The 26,822-nt window shown below is 39.8% G+C and overlaps 1 protein-coding gene across 4 annotated transcripts in view; it reads left to right on the top strand.

Annotated features, from left to right (window-relative positions):
* Window positions 1-25,182, top strand: part of TMOD2 (tropomodulin 2) — a 72,589-nt gene extending 47,407 nt beyond the window's left edge. For all 4 annotated transcript variants that reach the window (XM_060618518.3, XM_060618520.3, XM_060618521.3 and 1 more), the window contains 5 exons: window positions 179-309; window positions 2,379-2,486; window positions 9,149-9,292; window positions 15,790-15,934; window positions 17,889-25,182. In XM_060618518.3, coding sequence (XP_060474501.3) covers window positions 179-309; window positions 2,379-2,486; window positions 9,149-9,292; window positions 15,790-15,934; window positions 17,889-17,923 — 563 coding nt within the window. In that variant the 3' untranslated portion in view covers window positions 17,924-25,182. The remainder of the gene's footprint in view (window positions 1-178; window positions 310-2,378; window positions 2,487-9,148; window positions 9,293-15,789; window positions 15,935-17,888) is intronic.
* Window positions 25,183-26,822: the final 1,640 nt, after the last annotated feature.

The raw sequence follows: 26,822 nt of genomic DNA, 5'->3' as shown, positions 1-26,822 counted from the left end.
CAGAACTGTACCATTTCCATGTTTGTTTAGTTGAGAATCATCAGCTGTACTATCACTGATATTAGAGTATTATTGGAATCGGAGCATAGGAAGGAAAGGTCGTTTTGGGGGAAGTCATCTCTGATTTTGGAAGGAGAGCCCTTACACTTTCTTTTTAAAATTAAAACTTGTGTGTTAGATGTGGTCAAAGGTGAGAAGGTCAAGCCAGTATTTGAGGAACCACCCAATCCCACCAATGTGGAACTGAGTCTGCAGCAGATGAAAGCCAATGACCCCGGCCTGCAAGATGTCAACCTCAACAACATTAAGGTATTGCGTTATGATTATTGTCAGTCACTTGATTTATCATGAGGTTAAAAAATGTAATGGAGATAACTTCCAGTTTTCACACCTGTTTCCAATCCTCTGTAGTCACTGACTTTGAGGCAAGCTATCCAACTCAAAAGAAGAAATTTTTAAAAAGTGACTTCTAGAATTTTTTGCAAAGAATCACAGTATTTGTGTTAAACAAAGAATGTTGGTTATCTACTGCTGGGTAATAAAGTACTCCAAAACTTAGAGGCTTAAAACAATAAACATTTGTTAGTTCACACAGCTTTTGAGTATCAGGAATCAGGACTTAGCTGGATAGTTGTGGCTCAGGGTCTCAAGTGAGGCTGTAGTAAAACTGTCATCAAGGGCTGCCATCAGCAGAATGCTTGACTGAGGTAGAAGGGTACACTTCCAGGATGGCATACTCATGTGGCTGTTGGCAGGAGGCCTCAGTTTCTCACCACATGGGCCTCTCCATAGGGCTGCCTGTGTGGCCTCACGTCATGACAGCCTTCTTCTCCCAGAGGGAGTGGCTGAAGAGAAAAAGAAAGAACAAGCAGGAAACCACAGTGCCTTTTATGGCCTATTCTCTGAAGTCACACATTGTCACTTCTGCCTTATTCTGTTTGGTAGTTAGTCATGTTACTCTCAAAGGGAGGGGAAGGAAGTGTGTGTATGTGTGTGTGTGAGTGAGAGAGAGATGAGAGAGAGATGGAGAGAGAACATTGCCTGGTATCTATTTTGTTACTTCATGTTGGGCCAACATCTGCCATTTAATAATAACTGACTTGTGTTGAGTATTCACTGTGAGCCTTCTCCTTTGCTAAATACTTGAAATTCATTACAGTAGTTTCATTCTATCTGCGGTTTTGCTTTCCATGGTTTGCAGTTACCGCAGTCAACCACCACAGTGCAGAAGTAGATGATCCTCCTGACAGACTGTCAGAAGGTCATTAGTAGCCTAACCCTCTATCACAGTGCTTATGTCATTCACCTCACCTCATTCCATAGGCATTTTATCATCTCACATCACAAGAAGAAGGGTGAGTATAGCTATCTTTTGAGAGAGAGGGAGGGACCACATTCATGTAACTTTTATTACAATATATTGTTACAAGTGTTGTTTTATTATTGGCTACTGTTGTCGATCTCTTACTGTGCCTAAGTTATAAATTAAACTTTATCATAGGTATGTGTGTATGTACAGGAAAAAACATATTATAAGTGTTCAGTGCTATCCGTGGTTACAGGCATACACTCAAGGTCTTGGGACATATCCCCCATGGATAAGGGGAACTTACTGTATCTCATTTAATCTGTAGTGGCACTTAAGGAGATTAAATTGCTCACGGCCATGGAGCTAGTCTGTAGTGAACCCAGGATTCATATCAACCTCTAGTCTACCCCGTATTGCCTGCCTCCCAGTGGTTGGGGCTGTGCTAAGTGCTGTGAAAGATGGAGTAAGATTCATTTTGTCTTTATTCTGAAAAACTTATATTAGGAGAAAAATACTAAATCAATAACTACAACATGATGTGGTAAGCCCCCAAAAGTTGTGGAATTGCAGATAAGGAAATTTTTTATCTTGCCTTGGAAAGCCAGTGAACAAAGGAGGTGATATTCAGCTGCCTCTTGAAAAATGAGTAGGAATTAATCAGAGAAAAGGACAGTAGAATTTCCAGGCAAAGGGAAAAGCATACGTAAGAGTATGGAGGAGAGAAAGACCATGGTATATTAAAAGAATGGCACATAGATGAATCTGGCTAGAATATAGAGAATGAAAGAGAAAAGGAGTGGAGTTTGGTATGTGCATAATTTCTTGGTCAGAGTGAACAGAACAGGGAAGCCAGAATGTCATGTTGTGTTAGATTCCCTTGTTAGATACTAAGTGGTGCTGTCGGCCCAGGATTGCTTGGCTGCTGGAGGATGGGTAATGAGTATTTTAGAAGGGATGTCACACGTTTAGCCATCTAAACACATAAGGTATTTAAAAGCTGTGGGTCTTGAGTTGGGGTGGGGGAGCTACAGAATGGTCTATCAACCCTCTGTGCCTTCCCCCATTTTAGAACATTCCAATTCCAACCCTGAAGGAATTTGCAAAGGCTCTGGAAACCAACACTCACGTAAAGAAGTTCAGCCTGGCTGCAACCCGCAGCAATGACCCTGTGGCAATTGTGAGTAAAATTTCAGAAATATTACATGAAAATATTTAATTTGTTAGAAACTATTTTTAATGTGTTCTATAAATTAACAGTTTTTAGATCTGGTAATTTTCTACACAGTTAAACACATTAGTTATAATAAGACAATAAAACAGAACCCATCTGTCAGGCACTTTGAATTAACTAAAATTTTGTTAGCAGTACACTTTGAGGAGAAAGAAATAAGATTAGATTAGGCATTTAGCTACATAAATATTAGCTTTTGCTCTGTACTTAGTACAAATTTTCTGGAGCTTTTGCATCTATATTAACATAATGTCACAGTCAATGGATATTCTAAGACTCCCAAATCCTACAGGAACTGAGCATGTATAAAAGTATTAAAGTATATTTCATTTTAATCTTTGAAATGGATTATTATGTTTCAAAAATATTTTAAACAACTAGATCTTAAAACATTTTTTGTTAACCAGAATACGAAAAAAGTAACCAGCCAAAAGCCCTGTTCCTTCCATGCATTTTAGATAATTCAGCTAAATAAGGAAGGCCCTTGGCCTAAGTAAATACTACAACTGTTACCACCATCAATGTTATTGCTATAAATAGCTAACATTTCTTCAGCAATTAGTAAACACCAGCACTAAGCTCTATGCATTACACACGTCAGCTCACCTAATCCTCACTATAATACTATAAGGTATGTGCCGTTATTAGTTCCCACTGTAACAAATGAGCAATCTGAGGCTCAGCAAGGTTGAATATCTTTTCCAGGGTAACACAGCCAGTAAGTGGCACCACCGGGTCCTCCCGATTCTATAGCCAGGTTGCTTTAACCATCAAGCTATGCTGTTTTTATACACAATGCCTCAACTTTCATACTTTTGCTAAAGTATATCAGTTTTGGGGAGCCCGAACATCAGCCTGTAATTCTACAGCATCTAATGCTCAGCCTTTGAGTCAAGCTAGAAAAACAAGTTTTCTTGACGTGATGATGTGATTTAAAGATTTAAAGCAACATGTCTGTTGGAAGATCTAAGATAGCATTAAAAACGGAAAGTAAAATGAAAGTAATGGCTACCTACTGCAGTGTTAGCACAGAGTAGATGTTTGGACACTTGTTAAATGGATGAATACCATGCCCTCCAACCTCTCAGCAATAGAGAATATTTCTGTGATGACCACAGCAAATATAAAATAAGCACTCATGTAAGAGGAACTAAGCTACAGAATTGATGTTTTCACCAGCAGTAATTATATCTCAATTTGTGGGTTGAAAGAAGTTTTGAATTTGAAACCTTACCATTAAAATAGTGAAATAGCAGAACTAGATCATTGGTAAAGGTGAAATCAGTTATTTAAGGACTTTTATCGGTATATGATTTTATATAATCTCTGTCGTTCAGTAGATAGGTTCTCAATAAAGCAAAATATTCCCAGTACATTTTGTATGCAAGTGACTAGGGTATGAATAAAGAAATGATTTGTCACTTCAGTGTATTACATGACAGTAAAACTGCAGGGATGGAAATAGGTTGTAGTCCACTGTCAACCCTACTAGCAAATAATGTGACTCTTCCATTCAGTCAAATAGCTAACTTGCTAAGTGGTCTAAATAAAATCCAAATATAATCATCTCTTTGATACTGTTTTTAGTGCAACAGCTATGTGTTGCAAGCATACCGTGTGACTCTGGCTCACCACACAATTGTAAGGAATAGTTGCAGTTCTTCAGGGTGTGAAAAGATAAGCCTCTCTGGCCTTATTCCTAGATGGCTTTATATTGTCCAGCCCTCACCTGGCTGCCCCCATGGCTCTCCTTTCAGTCATGCCAGAGTGGAGAAAGCTACTTTTCAACCTACTGTAGGTTGAAAATTGGTTGATTACCCCATAGGCAATAGAGATCTTCAAACTTTGATTATCCCTAGCAACCGCCTGCAAAGAATTAAAGATGGGAGCGCCTGGCTGGCTCAGTCAGTAGAGCATGCAACTCTAGATTTGGGGGTTGTGAGTTTGAGCCCACTTTGGGTCGAGAGATTACCTTAAAAAAAGAGAGAGGAAAAAAATAATGAAAGATCAGTGTTAAAGCAAAGAGTTTTAGGAGACTTCTTTGTAAGATTCAGGAACAGATTCAATGAAGTACTTGTGGGATTACTGTAAAGGTAGGCAAATTATGTGTATGTGAGATGGCATTATCCCCACTTTGCAGATGAGGCAACTGAGGCTCATAGATGTTGAGTAATTTAACTAAGACTACACATCATGTAGACAAGCCAGGAAGTGAATTTAAGTGACCTGTAATTCGGTTCAGTTCACCATGCCCCAAGTACTTACATGCAACCACATCTCTAGCAGGGAGCAGAAAAAGTCCACATACATTAAAAAATGCTCTTTTAGACAGTACTGTCCATAACAAATAAAATGAGATAGCCACAAATGTAAGCCACATGTATAAATATAAAAATTTTCTGGTAGCCACATTAAAAAAAAGAAATAGGTGGAATTCATTTTAATAATATATTTTATTTGAACCAATATATCCCAAATATCATTTCGAAATGTAATGTGAAAATGTAATAAGGTATTTTACATTATTTTTTTCATACTGCATCTTTGAAATCTAGTGCGTGTTTTATATTTACAGCATGTCTCAATTCAGACCAGCCGTTTTTCAAGGGCTTAATAGCCACATGTGCCTTGAGGCTACCCTTTGGATGAGGCAGGTTTGGACAATGCAGGAAATTGGATTTCCCTACAATCCTGTGAAGTACAGAAAGCAAAACCTTCTCTTTAAAAATGTATTTCTACTGTAATTATTTATATAACATTTAAGAAATCTGGTCTTTGTTTTACCGATGTTATCCCCAGCACATGTAATAGATGCTTAAATATTTGCTGGACTGAAATTAACTTGGGCCTACAGCCCAGGGTTATGTTTGGCTGGGTCTCCCTTGTTTTGTTCACTATGAGAAAAGTGTTTTCTCAAGTTTAAAAGAAATTGGCAAGGTCCTGGCTACTTGCCAGGAAGTCCTGCAACTTTTTTTATAAAGGCCTAATTGCTCCGACATTTTGTTATTCTAATAATGAGCGTAAATCCTGAAGCCTGGGGCATCCATGAGGAAAAGCCTGATGCATTTCCTTCTGATGCTGTAATTAAAATGTGTGCGTTTAATTCTAATTAAGGACCTAGCAGGGAATAAATACACTTTAATTTACATGGTGTACAATAAGGTTAGTCCAAATCTTTGAGCTTTCTTTGCAGTTAAAGCAAGTGCTTGTCGAATACACAGGATTCTTCTAGTCTGGTGCTTCTCAGCTCAGGGTAATTTTGCTCTCCGGGGGACATTTGGCAGTGTCTGAAGATATTTTTGGTTGTCATGACTGGGAAGGGTACTATTGGCATTTAATGGGTCTCAGAAGCTGCTAAACATGCTGCAATACACAGGACAACCTCCCACAACAAAGAATTCTCTGGCCTCAACTGTCATTGGTAACAAGGTTGAGAAATCCTGTTCTGATCCCAAGTTAGATTCCTTCTCTTCCTTCTTCCTGTGTTTTCCACCATAAAAATAATTAAAATAATATAGAAGTTCCTTGTTCCATTCCCCAGAGCAATCGGTATTACCAATTTGTTTTTCATTCTTCTAGTTGTTGTCTTTATAACTTTAATTAAAGTGGTTGTCAACCCTGGTGAACATTAATCACCTGGAGAGCTTTTAAAAAATTTAGCAGTCCAGGCTACGTACAGCCTGAGATTCCGATTTACTTCATCTGGGGTGAGGCCCAAGCATTGGTATACATTTTGAAGCTTCTAGATCATTCTAATGTACAGCCAGAGTAGAAAACCACTGATATGCACACTTTTTTGTTTTTGATCTTTTGTTTCTCCATTAGAAAAGCTGATGGCAGTTCTGTACTCTGCCTTCATCCCTTTTCCTTTTTCTGCCTCAAGTTGTAGTTATTCCATTATGTTCACACATTTCAGCTTTATGTGTGTTTTATGCCATTATATTCTATGTTTTGTTAAGAGATTGATTGCAGAAATTTAAAACTTACCACCAGTATTTACAATTACCTAAATATGTAAATATAGAAATCTCTTTCTCATGGCCCTTACAGTCTAGCGACTAATGCTGGTCTGAGTCTTGTTACTTTGTTAAGTAACTTATTTTCTCTTGCTAGAAACTTTTCTGAAATTTCACTTGTATGTGACCACTTATGAGACTTTTTACTCATTTTGCTGAGCATCCAGTGCCTTCTTTTTTTTTTTTTTTTATGTTTGTTTTTGAGAGAGAGAAGAGCGCTAGAGTGAAGGAGGGGCAGAGAAAGAGGGAGAAACAGAGAATCCCAAGCAGGCTCTGCACCAGCAGTGCAGAGCCTGACGTGGAGCTCGAAATCACAGACTGTGAGATCATGGCCTGCGCTGAAATCAAGAGATGCTTAACTGACTAAGCCACCTAGGTGCCCCCAGTGGGTTCTTTCAGATAAAAATTCATAGTTCTCTTCAACTCTAGGAATTTTTTTCCTATTATTTTATAATTTCTTCCCCTCTGATGTCTTTTTTTTTTCTTTTGTCCTTCTGAAACTCCTACTAGATAAATGTTGAACTTCTGTATCTTTCCCTGTATCTTTTAACATTTCTTTCCTATTTTCTCTATCTTTGTCTTTTTACTCGACATTCTGGGGAATATCCCAGATTTATGTTCTCACTTACCAACTTGGTCTTCAGCCGTGTTCATTTTGTAATTCTGGATGTCATTTACTTGTCTTTATTTTAATGTAATATTTAAATTTTTCAACACATTTTCATGTACATATTCTTCTTTTCCCCCCATAATAGCCAGTACTTATTTTATTAATAGAGTATGTTTTCTTTCTTTTTTGGGGAGAGGGAAGAGGGACAATAATAATTAAAATGTTTATATTTGTTTCTGTTCCCTTGAAAGATCTCTGCTCCCTCTGGAGCATGCTGTGCTATTGGTTGACTTGGCTTTTCTCTTCCATGATGTTGGTTTTCCTAGTATGTCTGGCAATCACTGGTTGCCAGATTTCCGAATAGAGAATGAGGTTGTTTTGTGTAAACCAGGATCATTTCCTCCATAGTTGTGTAGATCTGTTTCATCAACAGACCTCTCCCTTAAAAGGGAGACCCTTTTGGGGCACCTGGGTGGCTCAGTCCGTTGGGGGTCTGACTTCAGCTCAGGTCATGATCTCACAGTCCGTGGGTTCGAGCCCCGCGTCGGGCTCTGTGCTGACAGCTCGGAGCCTGGAGCCTGCTTCGGATTCTGTGTCTCCCTCTTTCTGCCACTCCCTTGCTCATGTTCTGTCTCTCTCTGTCTCAAAAATAAATAAAAACATTAAAAAAATTTTTTAAAGGGAGATGCTTTCTATTTCTCCATTTGTCACCATCCAACAGGCTATGTATTTTCTTTATTGATGTATCAACTGCCCTCCTACTCAAATATAAACTGTCTTTTGACAGGGATTTTTATTTCCTCTGCTGCCAGCACACTGTAGAAACCCAATAAATAGTCTTTTTTGAATAAGTGAATGAATGAATGAATGAATGAATGAATGAGTGCTTTTGTAAGCAGGCAGGTGAATTTTCTAGCAGCCTTCTCTTGAAGGGCATATACGGGGAGCTGACAGGTGGCCTGGGAGTCCCCCACAACTCTACAGTTAGGAGGGGCTTCACTCTGGAAGGGGTACATTGCAGTATGTTTCATCCCTGGACATGGCTGCTTCTCCTCTCTGTTTCTCCCACATGGTATCAGGTGGTAGGTCTGAAGGTGCCCTGTTTCTGTGTGGCTTCTGTCTCAGGGAAGCTATGGGGAGGGGCAATGTGCTCTCCATCTGCTCTGGTTATTCCATTTGTTCCGAAGGCAGTTCTTTGATGCAATGCCCCAGTCAGGACTTACCTCTGGCATCTCAGGCAACAACTTTTTTTGTGTTCATTTCTCCATCAATATTTCTTTTTTTTCTGTGCGTCAGCAATTTTTCAAGGGAATGGCCCTCTGTTTTGTTTGTTTGTTTCTTGTACTGTGAGAGTTCCAGTCACTCAAAGATTTTATCTTTTATGATAATGGGAAACATTGGGCACAAGGGGAACAGGCAGGTGCATGCATTTGTTGTTTTGAACTGAGAGTCTCCAGTGGGTTTGCCACTCTGAGTGGTGATTATATTCCAAAAGTTATCTTTGAGGAATTCTGATTTATAGATGACCTGAAATAATATCAGTAGTGCCCATATGCTAGTCAACAGTAAAGTTTTTTTTAAGCTATTCATAGCAAAGGGGACAAAATAAAACAATTCAGAGATCACGTCCTTTCTTTGTTTTTCCTAATGTGAAAATGCTTTTTCTCAGAGAAAAAACCGCAAAACAAAACTGACAATGATAGCAGATGGTAGTGGGATTTTTTTCAATGTCCACACCTTACAAAGTTGGTAATCCTGTGTCAGGATTTTTTGGCTTTATTTTTTGTTTTACAGGTATGTAAAATTCACAGGTCTGGTCTGAATTATTTTAAATTACTATCTTTGTTACTTGGAGGTGAAAGTTTGATTTGACTCAGTTTTTCTTTAAGTATGTAAAAAACATCTGTGTTTCATTTGGCGGTGGGGAATTCAGTAAATAAATCTTTAGCAGCATTAATGGTTATTTCTTTTTTCATAATAAGGCTTTTGCAGATATGCTGAAAGTAAACAAGACCTTGAAAAGCCTAAACATCGAATCCAATTTTATCACTGGGACTGGAATCCTGGCCCTGGTAGAAGCACTAAGAGAAAATGACACCTTGACAGAGATCAAGATCGACAACCAGGTGTGACTCACAGGGTGCATGTGAAAGGGGGGTGCTGCAGGGGACTGAGTTAAAAGCCAAAGTTCTGTGACTCGATTTGATGTTCTGGTTTTCCTGTAAGTTGTAATAGCTTCTGGCCTGTGGAGGGCGTGTGGGAGAGCATGACAATAACTAAACCATGCACAGTGAGGCAGCCTGAGACCTAAGAAGCCAGCTCTCCCCCAGCCCTAGGCTAGTCAGGCACCAGGGGAGAGAGGAGGTGGGGCCAGAGGTGTTGACAGCTGCCTTGTGCAGCCATCATCACCCATATCCCTAGCAGGAATCTCAGCTCAGAATGTCCCAGCCCACCTGAGACTGTGGCTACAAGGAGAAAGCAGACTGGCCATGCCCAGAGACAGACTCTTTGCTGTTGGTCGAAGGCTGCCAGAGCTGGAGAAAAAGGACTCCTGCAGTCTGGGGCAGGCCACAGAGCCTGTTTAGAGGAATCCGGGTTCTAGAAGATGATCTGGCTTAGAGTAGCAGGCCACACCCACAATGTGATCACAGTCTCAGCTCTGTTGCAGTGTTTTTTAGGTTCCCGTCAGCAACCAAAGCAAGCTGCTTTTCTCCAGGACCACATCTTCCTTACCCTGAAGGCCTCTTTTCCCAGAATCAGCCTGCAGTGTTTCAAGTTGCTCTGCTGGCTTCGGCTGGCTCCTGCTGTCAGACAGCAAATCTAGGTTCTCGGCCTAATGCTTTTGCCTTGCCACTTTTGCTATGGGGAACTGTCTGCCATGGGACTCAGTGAATCTGAGGGGTCTGGATACTGTCTAGTGTGAAGAAAGGGCCCTGCGACGTCCCAGAGAGAGGGGAGAGCACAGATCCTTGTACAATGAGTATTCTCCTGGGGGGTGATGGGAGGGGCAGTGGAGGAGTACCCCCTGCATGTCTGGAAATTCCCGATCTAAACCCTCCAACATCTGATAGAGCCCCAGGCTCTCACCCAGGACTTTTGCTTAAGTCTGGAAACCCCCACCAGGCCCCATGAACAGCTCTACTCTCCTTTTTTGCTGTCAGGACACATGGGCTGCTTCAGTGCATGTCCTCTGCCCCTCACCTCCTCTCAAGGCTTGTTGCCAGGGGAGCAGGGGAACCGTGCAGAAGACAGATGTTCCTTTACTCACCCTCCCCAGACAGGGTACATCACCAAAGTAGCTTTCCCAAATGAAAGTATGCAAAGGGGATATGCATACCCAGCCATACACACTCAGGAAGCTCAATGCTGTGTATCCTGGTGTGTATCCAGAGACATGAAGGGAGTGGGGGAGTAGGAAATAAAGAAAGGGGCATCAGGGAATAAGAGGTTAGGAAAATGAGCCAGAGAGAAATATAAAGTGAAAGAAAAGAAGTGATCCTCAGGAATATTTATCAAATGAACTACTATAAGGAAGAAGTTAAGTGGGCTCTTAGTAAATTCTTTCCAGGACATCTATGAAAGAAATGGATACTTTATTCCAAAGTATATTTATCTTCTTGTATAATGTGAAACCCCACATCTGAAGTAATGTTCCAGATACTCTGTTCCTAGTTCCTTGTAAGATACCACCTAGTTAGGATTGCCAGATAGAATGTAGTTAAATTTGAATTTCAGATAAGCAACAAATAATTTTTAGTAGAAGTATGTATCATGAAATACTTGAGACATACTATCCTAAAAATATGTTTATTTCTATTTATTAAAATTATTTATTATCAATCAAAATTCAAATTTAACTAGGTGTCCTATATTTTTATTTGATAAATCTAGCAATCCTACACCTAATGAATGAAATGGAATCCTGTACGTTGAGAAAGAGCAGCTTTTTTTTTTTTTTTTAAGTTTATTCATTTTGGAGAGGGCAGGGGACAGAGGATCCAAAGCAGGCTCCACCATGATAGCAGCAACCCCAAGCCTGATAAGGGGCTCAAACCCATGAGATCATGACCTGAGCTCACATGAGATCAAACCCATGAGATTGTGACCTGAGCTGAAGTTGGTCGCTCAACCAAGTAAGCCACCAAAGCACCCAGAGCAGCTTTTATAATGCATGTGAATACAACCCTGAAATACAAAACCTGAATTTGCTCTCTTAAATCCCCTTTATTAATTTTTTTAGATAAAGTCTTTATTTTATTTTATTTTATTTTATTTTATTTTATTTTATTTACTTTATTATTTTATTTTATTTTATTTTATTTATTTTATTTTATTTTATATGTTTTTATTTATTTTTGAGAGAGAGAGCGTGAGCCAGGGAGGGGCAGAGAGAGACTGAGACACAGAATCTGAAGCAGGCTCCAGGCTTTGAGCTGTCAGCACAGAGCCCGACGTGGGGCTCAAACCCACATACCATGAGATTATGAACTGAGCCAAAGTCAGATGCTTAACTGACTGAGCCACCCGGGTGCCCTATAAAGTTTTTTTTTTTTAATTATTTATTGGGGCTCCCAGGTGGCTCAGTTGTTTAAGCATCCCAACTACGGCCTAGGTCGTGATCTCACAGTTCGTGAGTTCAAGCCCCATGTTGGGATCTGTGCTGACAGCTCGGAGCCTGGAGTCTGCTTCAGATTCTGTGTCTCCCTCTCTTTCTGCTCCTCCCCCGTTCACACTCAGTCTCTATCAAAAATAAATAAACATCAAAAAAAGTTTTTTTCAATTATTTATTTTGAGAGAAAGAATGAGTGAGGGAGGGGCAGAGTGAGGGTTGATGGGGGGTGGGGGAGAGGGGAAAATGGGTGACAGGTATTGAGGAGGGTACTTGTTGGAATGAACACTGGATGTTGTATGTAAGGGATGAACCATGGGAATCTACCCCAAAAACCAAGAGCACACTTTATACACTGTATGTTAGCCAATTTGACAATAAATTATATTTTAAAAAATTATTTTTTGAGAGAGAGAGAGAGAATGAGTGAGGGAGAGTCACAGTGGGAGGGAGAGAGAGAATCGCAAGAAGGCTCCACACTGTCAGCACAGAGCCCTATGCAGGCTCTGTGTGAGTGAGATCTCACAAAGTGTGAGTGAGATCATGACCTGAGCTGAAATCAAGAGTCAGATGCTTAATCGACTGAGCCACCCAGGTGCTCCACTTAAATCCCCTTTAAATTATCAACCTTCTCATCCTTCCTCAGTCATCTAGAATGGAACTATGTAATTTTTCAACCTTATTCCCCAATATGCCTCCAAAATAGCTGCTTTTTACTTGCGACAAGAAAGAGCATTGAAAAAAAAGAAAGAGGATTGAGACTTTGTAGAGCAACGAAAAATTCTTTGCTTTATTCCAAGAAAGAGGAAATTCAGAGTCAGACTTGTCTTCCATCCAAATTTTTTTTATTGACTGATAGGCTATTAGAAATAGACCTCGGTTTCTTCATCTATATAACGAAGGGTTTGAAGTAATCTGTAAGTTTCCTCAAGCAGGACCCATAGCCAAGACCAATTTAGCATCCTTGCACCAGGCAGCGGCACCCAAATGAAGGCCTGCTGAGAATCCATCACTGGGGCAGGCTGCTGTGGCTAGGCTCCAGGTGGATATGTAATGATTTAATCAGATGCCCCCTGTGAGAAGAATAATCAGTGATGCATATTAATGAAACAGATGGGTGACTGCTAAATAAATTTGAGTAAAAAAGGTCATTTAAAAAAGACAACAGAAGAAATGTATGCTTAACTTTTATTTCTTTTTTTCTTTGTATTTAGTGACTTATAAAGGAGAAATATATACAAATTTTAAGAAATTTTGGCCTCCATTTGTTACCCTGGGCTTATATAACGCAAAAGACCTCAAAACGACTCAGGCTGAGAAAGAAAGATGCCCTGTGTTATATTACTTTCTCCCCTTTTTTATATGCTCCTTCCCCAAGTAATTTTCTGAAGCTCCTACCTACATCCTTTATATAGCCACCAGTGTGCCCATGTTGACAGGAAAGTACTGCATGTTACCCCAGCGCAGGACTCCAAAGGCTTGAGATTTGTGAGGGGGAGTAAAGGGACTTTTAGCTCGTCCCTCCCCGCCAGCCACATCCATCCACCCTTCTGCCCTTAGATAGCACCACTTGGCCCCTTCCAGGGGCATAAGGCATAGCAATGGCAGCCCCAACCTTAGCTCAGGTCTCAATACATCCCCACTGTTCTAAAACGTGTCATGAGCTAAAGTTGTTCATGGAACTGTGAGGTCAGGATCTCTTTTTTGCTGTCTGTCCCTCCCATTAGCTTAGAATGCTAATCTCTACACCGTGGATGCCCAGAGTTGTTATTGTCTGACTGGAAATACCACATTTTGTTAATTTCTTGGGGAGAGACTGGTTTGACAGGTTGCTGGATGAAGAGAAAGAAAAGAAGCAGAGTTTGATCTGAGGACTCCCTAGGACACAAAAGTTCCTCCCTAAACTTTTCTCCTTCATCTACTCAATATTTAAAATTTACGAATCTAAAAGGTATATTTTTAAAATATAATAAAGCAATCAAAATTGCATGATACTGGCACAGAAATAGACTTGGCAGAGCAATGGATTCCAGAAACCCATCTAAGTATGCCTGAGAATTTTGCAGTAAAGTAGTATTTCAACTCAGTGAGAAAAGGATAAAGTAAAAGATAATTTGGAATAATATTACTTTGGGACTCTATCTTAGTTCTTATACTAAAATTCATTCCAGGTGAAATGAAGATTTAGATATGAAAATATATGAAGTCATAAAACAAATGGAGAAATCAGAAGGATTTCTGATAGAAGAAATCAGAAGAGCCTTCCCAAACATGATATAAAATCTAGGAGATTGGTAAATTTAGCCATATGAAAATTAGGAAAGGTCTTTATAGTAATCAAAACGAAAGTCAAAAGACAAACTGAGCAACGTATTTTCACAACACATTTGACAAAAGGTTCATTTCCTAATATATGAGAAACTTACAAATCAATAAAGAAACAAACACAGGAACCATAAGCTGGTAAAAGAAAAAATATACAAATGACAGAGATTGGTAGTTTCCAAAAAGAGAAATACAGATGCATAAGAAAATTAATTGTTCTGATTCATAATTTGAGAAATGCAAATTAAAGCAATTAAATAAATACAAGTAGAATATAAATCTTCACCTATTAGAGTGACAAAGATGAAAAAGATTCGTAACATGGGAATGTTGGCCAGGGTGGGGAAAACAGTAAATCTCAAACACTGTTAGTAGGAGTAAAAATTGTCATATTTTTGAGGATAAGTCATGAACATATCAAAATTTGAAACATGCTTACTCTTGCGCACAGCTCTAATTTTCCCTACAGGCACACGTGCAGAAATGCCATAGGATAGACTACGTGTGCGAGGGAAGTTCACTGCAGCATTGTTAGGAATAGTAGAAATGGAAAGCAATGTAAAAGTAAGTAGGACCTAGCTAAATAAGTTATTCTCCATCACCACAATGGAGTACTGGAGAGCTGTTTATAAGTATGAGAGACATGTATATTTACCCGTGAAAAGGTGTCCTTAATGTTAAATGAAAAATAAAAACACATTTCAGAACAATATGCTGGTATAATCCATTCATGTGAAAAAAAGAATAGATGTACATGTGGTTATGTAGACATACAAATGCATAGAAAATGTTTTAAAAGACTGTATATCATATGCCAAACAGGCTTTCTCTATGGGGAATGGAAATACTGGGGGAAGGGGGCTTTTGTTTTTTATACACTTTTTGTGTGCTTTTTCTAAATAAACCTACACTTTTTACTTAAAACTTTTAATAAATATATTATGGAAAAATTAAATTTTATTTTTATTAATTGTTAAATTTTGATTAATTTTAAATTCCTATATTTACATGCCCCCATATTTTAAAAAAAGTTCTAGTTTTAATTTTTTTTTAATTCTGTATTTCAACTTAACAAACACACACTAAAAACCAAGAACCCTCTTTCCACCAAACTTAAAAAACTTGGAGATTTTTCTACAGCCCAATAACCCCTTCAGCATTTGATAATTCTCCTGGCCGTGGTTCAAACCACAATGAAGTTTCTCTGGGATCTCCCAGTGAGACTCTGCTGAGAAAGAATAGCCATCCAGCAGATGATCTTTGATTAGTTTTGGATATAGATCCCAGAATAAAAAATTCAGCAATTGGATTGATTCCTGTAAGATGGTTTCACTATTTAAAAACACTCTTTATTTAAACCACAGAAACTGGGGTAAATTGGAAACACCGAATATTAGCTTTGCTTTAATTTTACGTGCGGAATCAACTTTTCCTTCGTAAGTAATTTGCTTAGTCTTTTCAGTTTAGCATGCCAGCAGATTGGGCTGTCTGTTGGATTTTGCTTCTAGACAAGGAGCCGGTCTCAAGTGACTGCAAGGGAGAAAATCTCAAGTGACTTTATTCCTTTCAAAGTGAGACTTTACCCCTTTACTTTTTTGTCCACCAAGTAGCTATGCATCTTTCCCATGCAAGTAACTGTTTCCTTGTCCTTCTTGGTCGTCCTGTATATGTGTCCGCACCTGCAACCAGAGGCAGCAGTTGGGAACAGCTGTGGAGATGGAAATTGCCCAGATGCTCGAGGAGAATTCAAGGATCCTCAAGTTTGGATATCAGTTTACCAAGCAAGGGCCTCGAACAAGGGTGGCAGCCGCAATCACCAAGAATAATGACCTGGGTAATGCAGCCCTATTGTGTGCTGTTAGTGATTAGAAGAGCATGATGACCGTTTCTTTCTCCACTTCAGATACAATATCGCACAGACATCATTCCACTGGCCTTTGGTGTCAGCCCCTGATCAAAGGCACATTGCTACATTATCCTAGGAATTCTCATCAGCTTCATAGTGTCTCAGTTTTATAGTAGCATTCTCTCAAAAACTCTTTGTTCTTTTCTTCCAGACAACCTTTGAGTTTTGCTTGGTTTCCTTTATGTGTTTGGTTCGCCTTTACTTAGTTCTTACATGTAATCACCCTGTGTTGTTATCTGCACCAGAAGATGGATGCAGTGATGTGGAGATTCCCAGTTCACTTATGTTTGACTTCTGACTATGCTTTGCACTTGGGTTCAAATGTCTGATACTTTGGTGATTTCCATGTGAAGTAAACTAATGGAACTATGTTATAAAGGTTAAACTTAGAAGTAGCTCTTTCAGTTAGTTCCTCTTTCATTTTTCCTGCTGCCTACTCTTTGCCAAGGATCCATGCCATTTCTTCTGTTAGGATGAGAGGGGGCATATCCTGGTCAACCAGAGCACAGAAGAATGGGACAGATTGGGAAAGCTCGGTCTGGGCACGGCTCAGTCACCTGAAGCAGCATGGCAAAAGGACATCCAGGGAGCAGACAGTCACCTGACAAGCAGTCAGCCAATAGCGAAACTCAGTCCTCAGTTTGAGTTTCAGGGACAGAATGCGAGACCTTGGACAGGAGAACTGGGCCCAATATTCCACTAAGTAGAGTGCTGGCCACGGGTTGGATTCAGATGGCAGATAAGACGGAAACCAAGGGTTAGAACCAGAAGGGGCAGGTGAAGATTAGTGTCCATTTCCCTGCCCAGACATGCTTAACCAAGATGCTGAGTCCCAGCTGAGGTGTGGTGTGTGGCCTCCAGAGGCTGGCCAGGCACATGGCAGTGCTTACCCTTGGGATGTAGAAGATGGGAGCTGGCGGGGGGGCGGGGAGGGGGGGGAGGGAGGGTGGGCAGCCCAGTAAACAGGGCTTTGGGGAGGGGTGAAGGCACCTAGGAAGGGCACATGGAGACCACAGCTGATCAACATGAGACTATAGAGAAACACGCAAAACAAGAGGCTTGATTTAAATGGAGAAGCGATTTTGAGCCCAAGAGTGGTAGCTGTAGGCAATAGCTTTTGTCTAATTTTCTGTGGACTGGGCTATTTAAAGTTGAGAGTTGGGGCAGGACCACAGCCACAGCACCTTTTTGCCAAATCCGGGAAGGTTAGAGTAACCCTCTTCCTATGCACCAGACAAGCCAGCCGGTGAAGAGGTGAGAGGGGGAAATGGCTTGCAGAAACTGGAAATGGCCAGACGAGGCAACACTTTTGATACTAAACACCCGCTTAAGGGAACCTTAATCTCTGAGTTTACCTGCCATCAGAATCACCCCTTCCTTGGAGGTGGATAATTGGGTTTTTATTTAAAACAGGTTTAGAAACTTTGAACATCTGTTTGCAACTCCTCCTGGTCTTCAAGCCATAAGCAGAATTCATAGGTTGTGAATGTGTCATCCTGAGGAGTTAAAGCCAGCTGGGAATCAGGTTGCACAGAGGTCGAGATGTGCTAGAGATAAGTGACCATGGAAACCTCCAGAAGTTCACTGTTCTATGGGTCTATTCTGGACCTTCTACTCCATAGAAATTTCTAGCATCCCAGTTCCCAAATGTCAGACATAACTTGATTTAAATGTATGTTCCACAAGACTCTAGATTATTATATCATTTCCATTTATATCATTTATTGGGTAATTGAGTATTGAAACTTAAGATCACTACACCCTTACATGTGTGGGATTGCTATTCTGTGTAATGAATGTTGTTTGTCAGGAATTTAAGGACGATTCCTTCAATTTATCTTTTAAATTTTGTCTTTCTTTTTTTCCTTTATTTCTTACCTAGTTCGTAAAAAGCGAGTTGAAGGAGACCGAAGGTAAACTTCCACGAGAGGAGGCAAAGGTTCATCATGGCTGCCAATTAAAAATAAGCAAGCAAAAACTATTCTCCTTCCCCATCAGGACCATTTTATCAAAGGTTGTTCATTTCCGTTAACCACACAGCTCATAGTCTGTTGTTCTTTTTTAGCACTACTTATTTATCTTGGATTTTTTAATGTATCCAATTGTGTCATATGCTCATGGGCCCCTCTGGCAACTTGCACCAGTGGACTTAAGCAGATCTTAGTGCGTAACAGCAATGGAAAATGATTTAACCACTTTCATATTGGGTTGTCTGGCTTTCTTACATGAACTTTTTTTTTTAATCACTGAAAGGAATTTAGTATATAAGTGTATTTGTAACTGTGATTACGATAGAGGCCTATCTCTGTTTACATGCATAGCTTTGAGTTAGGCTAAATACAACAGAAGTGTTCTTCTGACCACTTAAGAAGTTAGTATTGCCAATCTTTCACTGGGTGAGAACATGTGACTGACTGAGCACAAATTCTCCCCTACCTCCAGAAAAATCACCAAACTCACATGCTCCACTGTTTGAAGAAGTGCACTAAACGCACGTGTCCTACTGTTTGAAGATCAGTGGTGTCATCTTCATAAAAGCAAGGCAGCATCGTGATACTTTAACACAGCATTAGCAAATAAGTGTGAAATATTAACCCATGAATAGTCTTCAAAGCAGACTTACAGGCAGCAAAGTTAATTAGCACACCTACCTTTATTGATGATTCAACATAAATTCGATCTTTAACATGACTCTACTAGATAACTTTTTACAAAGCTGTTTTAAACTTTTCCAGACATGATGGGAAATTTTTAAATTTTAGTAAGAGGGCGGCTTTTAACACAGTACATTCCAAAATAAAACAATAATAATTGCACCTTAGAGTTGTCTGATACAGATGATTGCATCATTTTGGCAAATTTTAGAAGCATTTATTGCTTTATCTTTAGTGTAGCAATATCACAGAATGATCTGTGAACGTTCAAGTTAATTTTACAGACATTTGTCCATATGGCATGATCCTTCCAGACATTTGCAAACATCAGGAAAAAATGTGAATTGTCACTTTTCCAGATGTTTGTCATCTCAAGGACAAAGCCTGTGAAAGTACAGCTGGGATGATTGCGTGGTTGTGTGCGTTAACTTTTCATCTAGCAGTGCAACAGTGTGATCCCAAGCGAAGGAAATGTGTGTCTATAGCCTTTGGCTCAAGTTCACGTGCCTTTGATGACACTCAGTGCCTGAGGCTGTACCTGGTGGCATTCTGACCCTGCCTTGGGCACTTCACTCTCTCTTCTCTCCTCCTTTCCTTCCAACTCTTTCTCTTTTTTTCTTCTTTTCTCTGAAATTCTGAGCCATGTAAAGGTGACATCCCTTGTGTTGGTGACACCCGGAGCTGAGGACATTGGTGACTCAGGCAGAAGATGGACCCAAGTCAGAATTTGTTTAGTAATTGAGTGTTCCTGAGTTGCTTGATAGTAAAACAAGTGTGTTTTACTATTTGGGAAAACAATGTGTGTGTTATCCTAGTTAGCTTGTAAAACACATGGAATCTAGTCAGGAGAGCTAACCTTCATAAAATTGGACATTTACCTGTCTTAGAAGTATCTGCATCCGTATCTCTAAAATCCTTTGAAACATTTCACTTTCTTGACAATATTTTACATTTTTTGAGGAAACAATGAGCAGAACGTGTTGACGCATTTGGAATCCTAAAAATCCTTTAATTAATAGCTTTTGACTATCTCTCCATAGTAAATACCATTTGATGGTTTTCAGTTTTATTTTTACTTCCCTCTTACTCACTTAGGTGTGGTATGTTGGAGCCAACTCATACAGGCTTATCAATTATTAAATTTTCAAGAATTTTGCACACTTGTTAAATATAGCCATTATTAAAAATTAAATGGCATGCACCTACAATTAGTTAAATTATTTTAAAAACCAAAGTAATACTCAAAAATACCTTTTACTGTTTTCTCTGCTCTCAAGATTATTCATATCTACTGTGTCTGTATGGCAGAAATACTGTATAATGATGTGCTTTTGTGCGTCTTTTCCCATCTCAGAAGTTCACGACTTCTTGTTGACAGTTTGAAATTGTCTGTGGTGGGAGTACTTATACTATGGAAATGAGCAAATGTTACAGATCAGATGTTTCCCACCCCTTGGTTGCTGGTTGGCAAACATTCATCAGTATGCCCAGAGTTCTTTTTCTGTATATATATGTTTCGGTTACCATGTTGCCACAGGGAAGAATCTTTCTCTTAAGCGTCTTTATCCTATCTGTTTAGATTTGTTGCAGATATATTATAAGTGCTGAATCCCTGACATGCCCTTCAAGTAAGACTTTTTCCTTTTCTCATTCTCTCTCTTTCTTGCCTTCACCGCTAAGGAATCTTGTATTCTACAGTGTTCACTGAAACTCCAAAGTGCTGTGGATCGGGGGCTAAAGCAGTTCCTGACAAGCCTTGGCAGAAAGCAATGAAAAAAAAAGTCAGAATTTGATGCTGCGGCTGTTGAGAGTATTAAAGCAAGATAGTGGGATATTACCAAAATTTAGCCCTGTTTTTAACTTGTGAAATAGTTGGGTCACATGTAATAGAGTTTATAAAATCAAATATTTATGATAAACAGTTTATCTTATCATTACCTGTGTTTTTAAAATAACTTGAAAGGTGACATTTCCATGAGTATTCACATATTAAAGATAACTATTAGAAGATAAACTTACACTTTTGGGAGCCTGTGAATCATTTCATTAGCCCAGGACTTCATTTCCCCATTTGCCCAAAATGTGTAAGTAGAAGCTTTTTCATAATCCTGAGCATGACTAATCCCTTACCATCCATCACGGTGGGGCATAATGTATATAAAATATTTTTATATGGGTGCATTTTGCCAAATACTATGTTGAGATATTTGGCAACATCTGGACAACTGATTGAAGAGAGATAATTCTCTCCGCACACCACCCCCTTTACCTTTTTAGACTTGTACAGGCCCATGCTAGTGTCAAATCACTCATCAGGACTTGCAGGCCCCTATCACCAACACCCATCACAGCGTATGTAGAAGATAACTTTTAGCAGAGAATTTTGGAAGTCTAGAGACCATATGATTAGTCCAGCACTACATCTCCCCATGTGCCCAAAGCATGTAACGGAAGCTATTTTATCCTCATTAGCATGATTAAATCCCTTTCATCTTGGTAGGGCATAATGTAAATAAATGTGTGCATGTGTGTGTCAGTGTGTGTGGCCACCTATCTAAATATGTAACGAGGTATGTGGCTACATCTGGACCACTGATTGAAGGGAGATGCTCTCTCCCCAGCTCCATTTCCCTTGTCCGTTTTAGCATTGCTGCAGGCCCAGAGTCAATGCAAATCACTCCCTGGAGTTTGCAGCTTGGGTCACCAAACACTAAATCTCACAGCACGTATGAAAGATCACTCTTAGGAAATAAATATTAGAAGCCCGGAAATCATTTTATTGTTCCGGCACCAAAACCTGTTATATGCCTGAAGTGTGTAAGTGGAAGCACTTTTCGTCTTCATCAACATGATTAAGCCCCTTCCTTCCATCTGGGTAGGGTAAGCTGTATATAAATATTTTGTACATAAAAATCGCCAAATACTGTAAGTGGTATTTGGCTGAAGCTGGACGCCTGATTGAAGGGAGATGCTGTCTCCCAGTCCCTCTTCCCTTACCCCTCTTGGAGCTGCCGCGGGCCTAGGTTACATAATCACTATCCTGGGGGGGGGGGTGCATGTGTGGCTCACCCATCTTAGAGCACGCAGCCCATCTCCATTAAAAACTCCAAAATCATCCCAATGCCTATACTCCTCAAAACAATTTCCCTAAGGGAAGCCTGGTACACCAAACCAAAAGAATAGCTGCTTCTCTTCCAGACAGAAGCGTGGCCCCTGGCAGGGCACCAGCATTAGGGAAACCAGTGTGCTCTGAAGAACTACCATGAGAACATATCAGACACTCGAACTTGAAACCAGCGTGCTTTAAACGTAAAATAGCCCTTTAAATTTACAAAAGAGTTTGCGGATGTTTGCTTTTTTGAAGGATATGATGTACTTGGCCCTCTCCCAGGCCCTGTAAAGGAGACAGAGGAAGTATAAGAATTCTGGGTTAATATAATTTGCTAGGTGTTTCTGGGTTTGGGGGGTAGAGTGCCTTTTTGCAAAGTGGATACCACCATCTTTAGTTCAAGTATTGATAGCATCAACAGAAATGGGCAGGGGGCAGTAAGTTGGGAATACTGGGTTCTGTGGTATGTCGTTACCTCTGCTGAGTTGGATATATTTCTGGCGTCAGCTTTTAAGTCATGATCCTGAAACTCCCTTCTGCTCTTCCACTGATGATGCAATAATTGCCATTTTCATGTTAATGAGCAGAGAAGGAAAAAGAAATGTCTTAGCTCCAGCTTCCAGTAGCAGGTTCCCTTCATTGCTCCTCATTTCAAATATCCATGCTACATACCAGGCCATCTGCAAAACTAAAGGCTTGGGACACATAGAAAGGAAAGGTGTGAGAGTGCTTGGCAGCATCAGGCTGTGCCCAATGGATAGAATTCATGTGATCAGGCCTTCTGGTAACAAGCTTGAGAGAGAAAAGTACCCCAAACCTCAGGACGTGTTTATTGTTTTCTTGCTCCCAACTCTAGATTAGATTGAATTTTGTTTTGTGGTTCAGAGGTTATTAAGTGGAGGGACTAAGTGAGGTGGGGAAGGAAGGTGGTAATTAAAGGTCCTAATTTGCTTAAGGGGAGAAGCAAGTTCTGCTCAACTTACCTCCTCCCCGTCTGCCCATAGCAGCAATGACAAAATACCCAGTAGATGGATGGAGGGAGTGTTTCCAAGTTTAAACTTGTAACTTGGCTCTGGGTACTGTTCTAGGAAGGCCATCCACTCACTTACCAGAAGTAATCCCAGTTTTGTGATGCATCATTGATTTGGGAGAGGGTGAAGGGGCCTGGACTTTTCTGACATCTTCCATGGCTGTCATTTTGAGCACACTGGCTCTGCTTGTTGGTATGGTGGCAGGACACCGTACTAACAGACTTGGAGACTGACTCCTAATCCCATCACCAACACTTAGCAGGTATATGATCATGGGCAATTCATTCAATTGCCTGACAATTATAGACTATATAGGGGGAAGAGCACTGGATTTGGAGTCAAGGAACCTGGACACTTGGCTCCACACTTTCTTAGCTGGGTGACTTTGGGGCAAGCCACTTAGTCTCTCAAGTCTAAGATTCTTCAGCTATATTATAGTGGGAATAATATCTTCACTAACTACCTCACAGAGTTGTGGTGAGAATATAATCAGATAATGGGATGAAAACACTATACTGGAAAGGACGATACAAAAGCGAGAGATCATTTTCATCATCTATTCACTAATGGTTTCCACTGCCTCTTAAATCTGTTTTATTTTCTTCTGACCATTGAGTGTGAGGAATCACAGCATGGGTATGACGTAGGGGATTGGAATTATTTTATTTCTAACACAGAGGTGGGAGAGTTAGTTGATGGGTGGGTGGGTGTTACATACCAGTGATGTGTGTGATAGAGCATTTTCTTGGGTCGTTTTGACAGTACCTTAGGACATGGTCAGGACCCTTGCAGTGAGTCTAAGGCTGGACACAAGTAGGGGAGCAAACAGTGATTAAGAATTGAGGGGAAGGTTTGGGGCACTGCTGCCCTCCGGCCAGGCTGTCACCACAGGGGAGGCTATGACTTGAGGTGTGACAGGGGACCTAGGAAGAAAAGATTGTCTGTAAGGTTCCAGCAGCTGCATGACAGGCTTACGCCCTGATAGTGAAGGAGAGAAAGTGTCACCTGTGAGATCAGCTCTCCCTGGCAGCAACTGCCTTGTTATCACCAGCAACCTTACCTCTAGTCAGTATTCTTGTGCTAAGAAAGATATTGAAACATGGCCGCACAGGACTTTCATAAGCACGTGGAAGCATGGACTCTCTCATCAACCTTTGTGTCTTCAGTAGCATCTAGTGAGGTGCTTTGTATATAATAGGTGCTTTATAAATGTTGCTTGAATTGAATTGTCCTCCGCCCCACAAGAATTATGCTCCATTCACCATCATGTGATGTTTCGAAAACAGTACTGATTCAGATATCAGCTGTGTGTCACTTTGGGCAAGACTTTCCATCTTTCTTCTATCTTGTCTTCATTTCATCTGTAAAATAAAGTGGATGGATTAGATGCTCTCTAAGATCTCTTCCAGCTCCCAAAGGTTACAAGAATCTTGTGATTCTGAAGTTTCCATTGCCTCTGAACGTGTGTGAATAATGCCTCCATTGCAACTCCATCTGTCTTCAAAAGGCTTTGTCCAGAACATTCCACAGACAGTTACCTGTCCCTCTTCAGCGGTTTTTACTGTTTTCAGAATAGTTCTGGAGGAGCAGCCTTTTCTGAAAGGAGATTTTTAAATGTATAGTATTTTCTCTTCAAAATTGGTGAAGAGGAGAAGGAAATGCAAAGAATGAAACTGAGCACAGTAAACACAGCATGTCTTTCATAGGCTTTTATTTAAAGTGTGTGTGTGTGTGTGTGTGTGTGTGTGTGTGTGTGTGTGTTTCTGAGCACATATTGACTGGATAACAAAGAGAAGCTAATCAGAAATACACTGTGCAATTGAGAGAAGCTGGCCCACGATTTAAAATTTCCCATGGTTGATCTAAATGCAAATAGATAGGACTTGGCCATGTGGTGAAATGAGATGAATAGAAAATGTGCTTCTTATGGAAATTTTATTTTAGTACCAAACATTTCCAGTGACAATCTTTAGTTAAGAAAGAAATTATTCTGACCTAAAATTCTTATCTCTGCCATTTTGGTTTTTAAAAAACCCACTAAATTCGTGGAGTAATATTTATATTCCAATTAAACCTTTATCTTAATTTTGTTTCATCTATTCCAGGAAAACAAGCAGCATTTTTCATTGCATTTAAAAATGTAAAATAGTTGCATGCCACCAGTCTGTAATATCTTACTAGTTTGGATGCCTGTAATGTGTGACTTTATGTGTATCTGTATTATTTTAAAGAGAACAAAGGAAATAATGCTTTGTAAACTATTTAGACTTATATTGGCAACATTTATTTGGCTAAACAGTTATTGAAAAATTCATATAGTTTCACTTTTCATTTTGAAACTTTTCAATCAAAGGTAGATATTATATTCATTAAGGAATTAAAGACTAATTTGCCTTTTAAATGTGAAACTGAACATTGTGGGAAATAAGCGTGTGATAAAGCAAAATGTATGAAGTGTGAAATCCTTTCACCCTGATAATTAGTAAGAATCCAGGCTAACACAAATAGGTTGCAGCGTTTGACCCTTTGGGATTAGCCAGCCAGACCTAATGCTAAGGTAAACATGTACTGTTTTAACTCATCAAGATCTTTCTGCTTTCAAAGATATAATGTATTCATTTATGTCCAGAATGAAGCTTCCAAGTGAAAATGTACAGAACATTAGGAATTAATAAACTTTCCTTTTAAAAAGAAAGTAAAGACTGATTTAATCTGGCTAATTTTTAGACATGTTCTCATATTAAATGAGTCCATTTGCAGAAAGGACTATAAAGTATCTTTATTATGAAGAAGATAAGAAATAGATAAACAATGAGAAGTAGCCAGAGGGAGAAAGGAGAACTCATTATTAAAAGAAATATGCACACATTTGGCTAAACAGTTGAAATTTGTTAGAATAAATGGGAGCAGGAATATAGATAATCCCAATGGGTTCATTGTTTTACCTTGAATTTTTTATATTAACTTTGGGTTTAGTTTTTTTCAGCTACGCTGGGATTGATAACACAAAATACTAAAAATAACAAAGTTATACTGTAAAGGTTTGCCCTGGAAAAACAAGAAAACCCTTTTCCTGTCCTCCTTCTGAACTCTACCCTCTTTGACGCATAGAGGAAAAGTCCAAGGAGAAGCACAGAAGACCTATGTCTAATTTCTGTATATGCTGTTCCACACTTTCTCGTGCACAAGGAAGTATAGTAATTATTTTGTATAAAGGATTCCTTCATGCTGTGGGGCTGTAATGAATAGGAGTTACAAGTATGCACTTTGAAGTCAGACTTGACTAGTTCAAATCTCACGTCTGTGAGTTGTGTGAATTTCTGCAAATCTCCTACCTCAGTTTCTTCACCTGTAAAATAGGAATCATAATCATGCTTGACAGTAGTAACAGTGGTACTGTTGTAGGATTAATGTGTAAAACACTTAGGACAGTGCCTGACATATAGAAGGCACGTAGGTATTACTATGCTAAATTGTAACTTAAATAAATACCCACGGATATTAATGCCAACAAAGTGGTCCATTTTATGCTGACAATGTCAGGAATCTAAGCAGGAATACATCTTACTTTTTTGTGTGTTTCTACTGTCCATTCCTTCTGGCAAACAGGCCCTCCCTCAGCACTCCAGTAATTGAATATAAACAAGATAGAGCTGACTCAGGAGTTACTCCTGACATGCCCTCTCATTTAGCTCTGCTCTTTGTGATTTCCTTGATGTTTCAACTTGTTTGTACCTGCTTTGCTTTTTGGGTGCCTTCCTTTGCATTTGGCAGTCTGGCTTCTGAAGCAACTCCTTGACTTTTGGGTCTGTTTTGTGCTGGACTTGACTCTGTTCTAGACCTCCCTCTCTCGGTTTGATTATTCAGCCTTACCCACCCCCAGCCCCCCAAGGCTATGAGAAATGGTGCCTCATGCCTCCTCTACCCCAGTATTTACCCATATCCTAGTCCCACCAGCCAGGGGACATGACCAGATGCCCACAGCCTCCCGCAAGTGTCCCACATGTCACAGGACCTCAGTA

The sequence above is a fragment of the Panthera onca genome, chromosome B3, assembly GCF_046562875.1.
Source record: "Panthera onca isolate mPanOnc1 chromosome B3, mPanOnc1 haplotype 2, whole genome shotgun sequence".
In the NCBI taxonomy this organism is placed as follows: domain Eukaryota; kingdom Metazoa; phylum Chordata; class Mammalia; order Carnivora; family Felidae; genus Panthera; species Panthera onca.
This window is presented reverse-complemented; position numbering and strand designations above follow the sequence as displayed.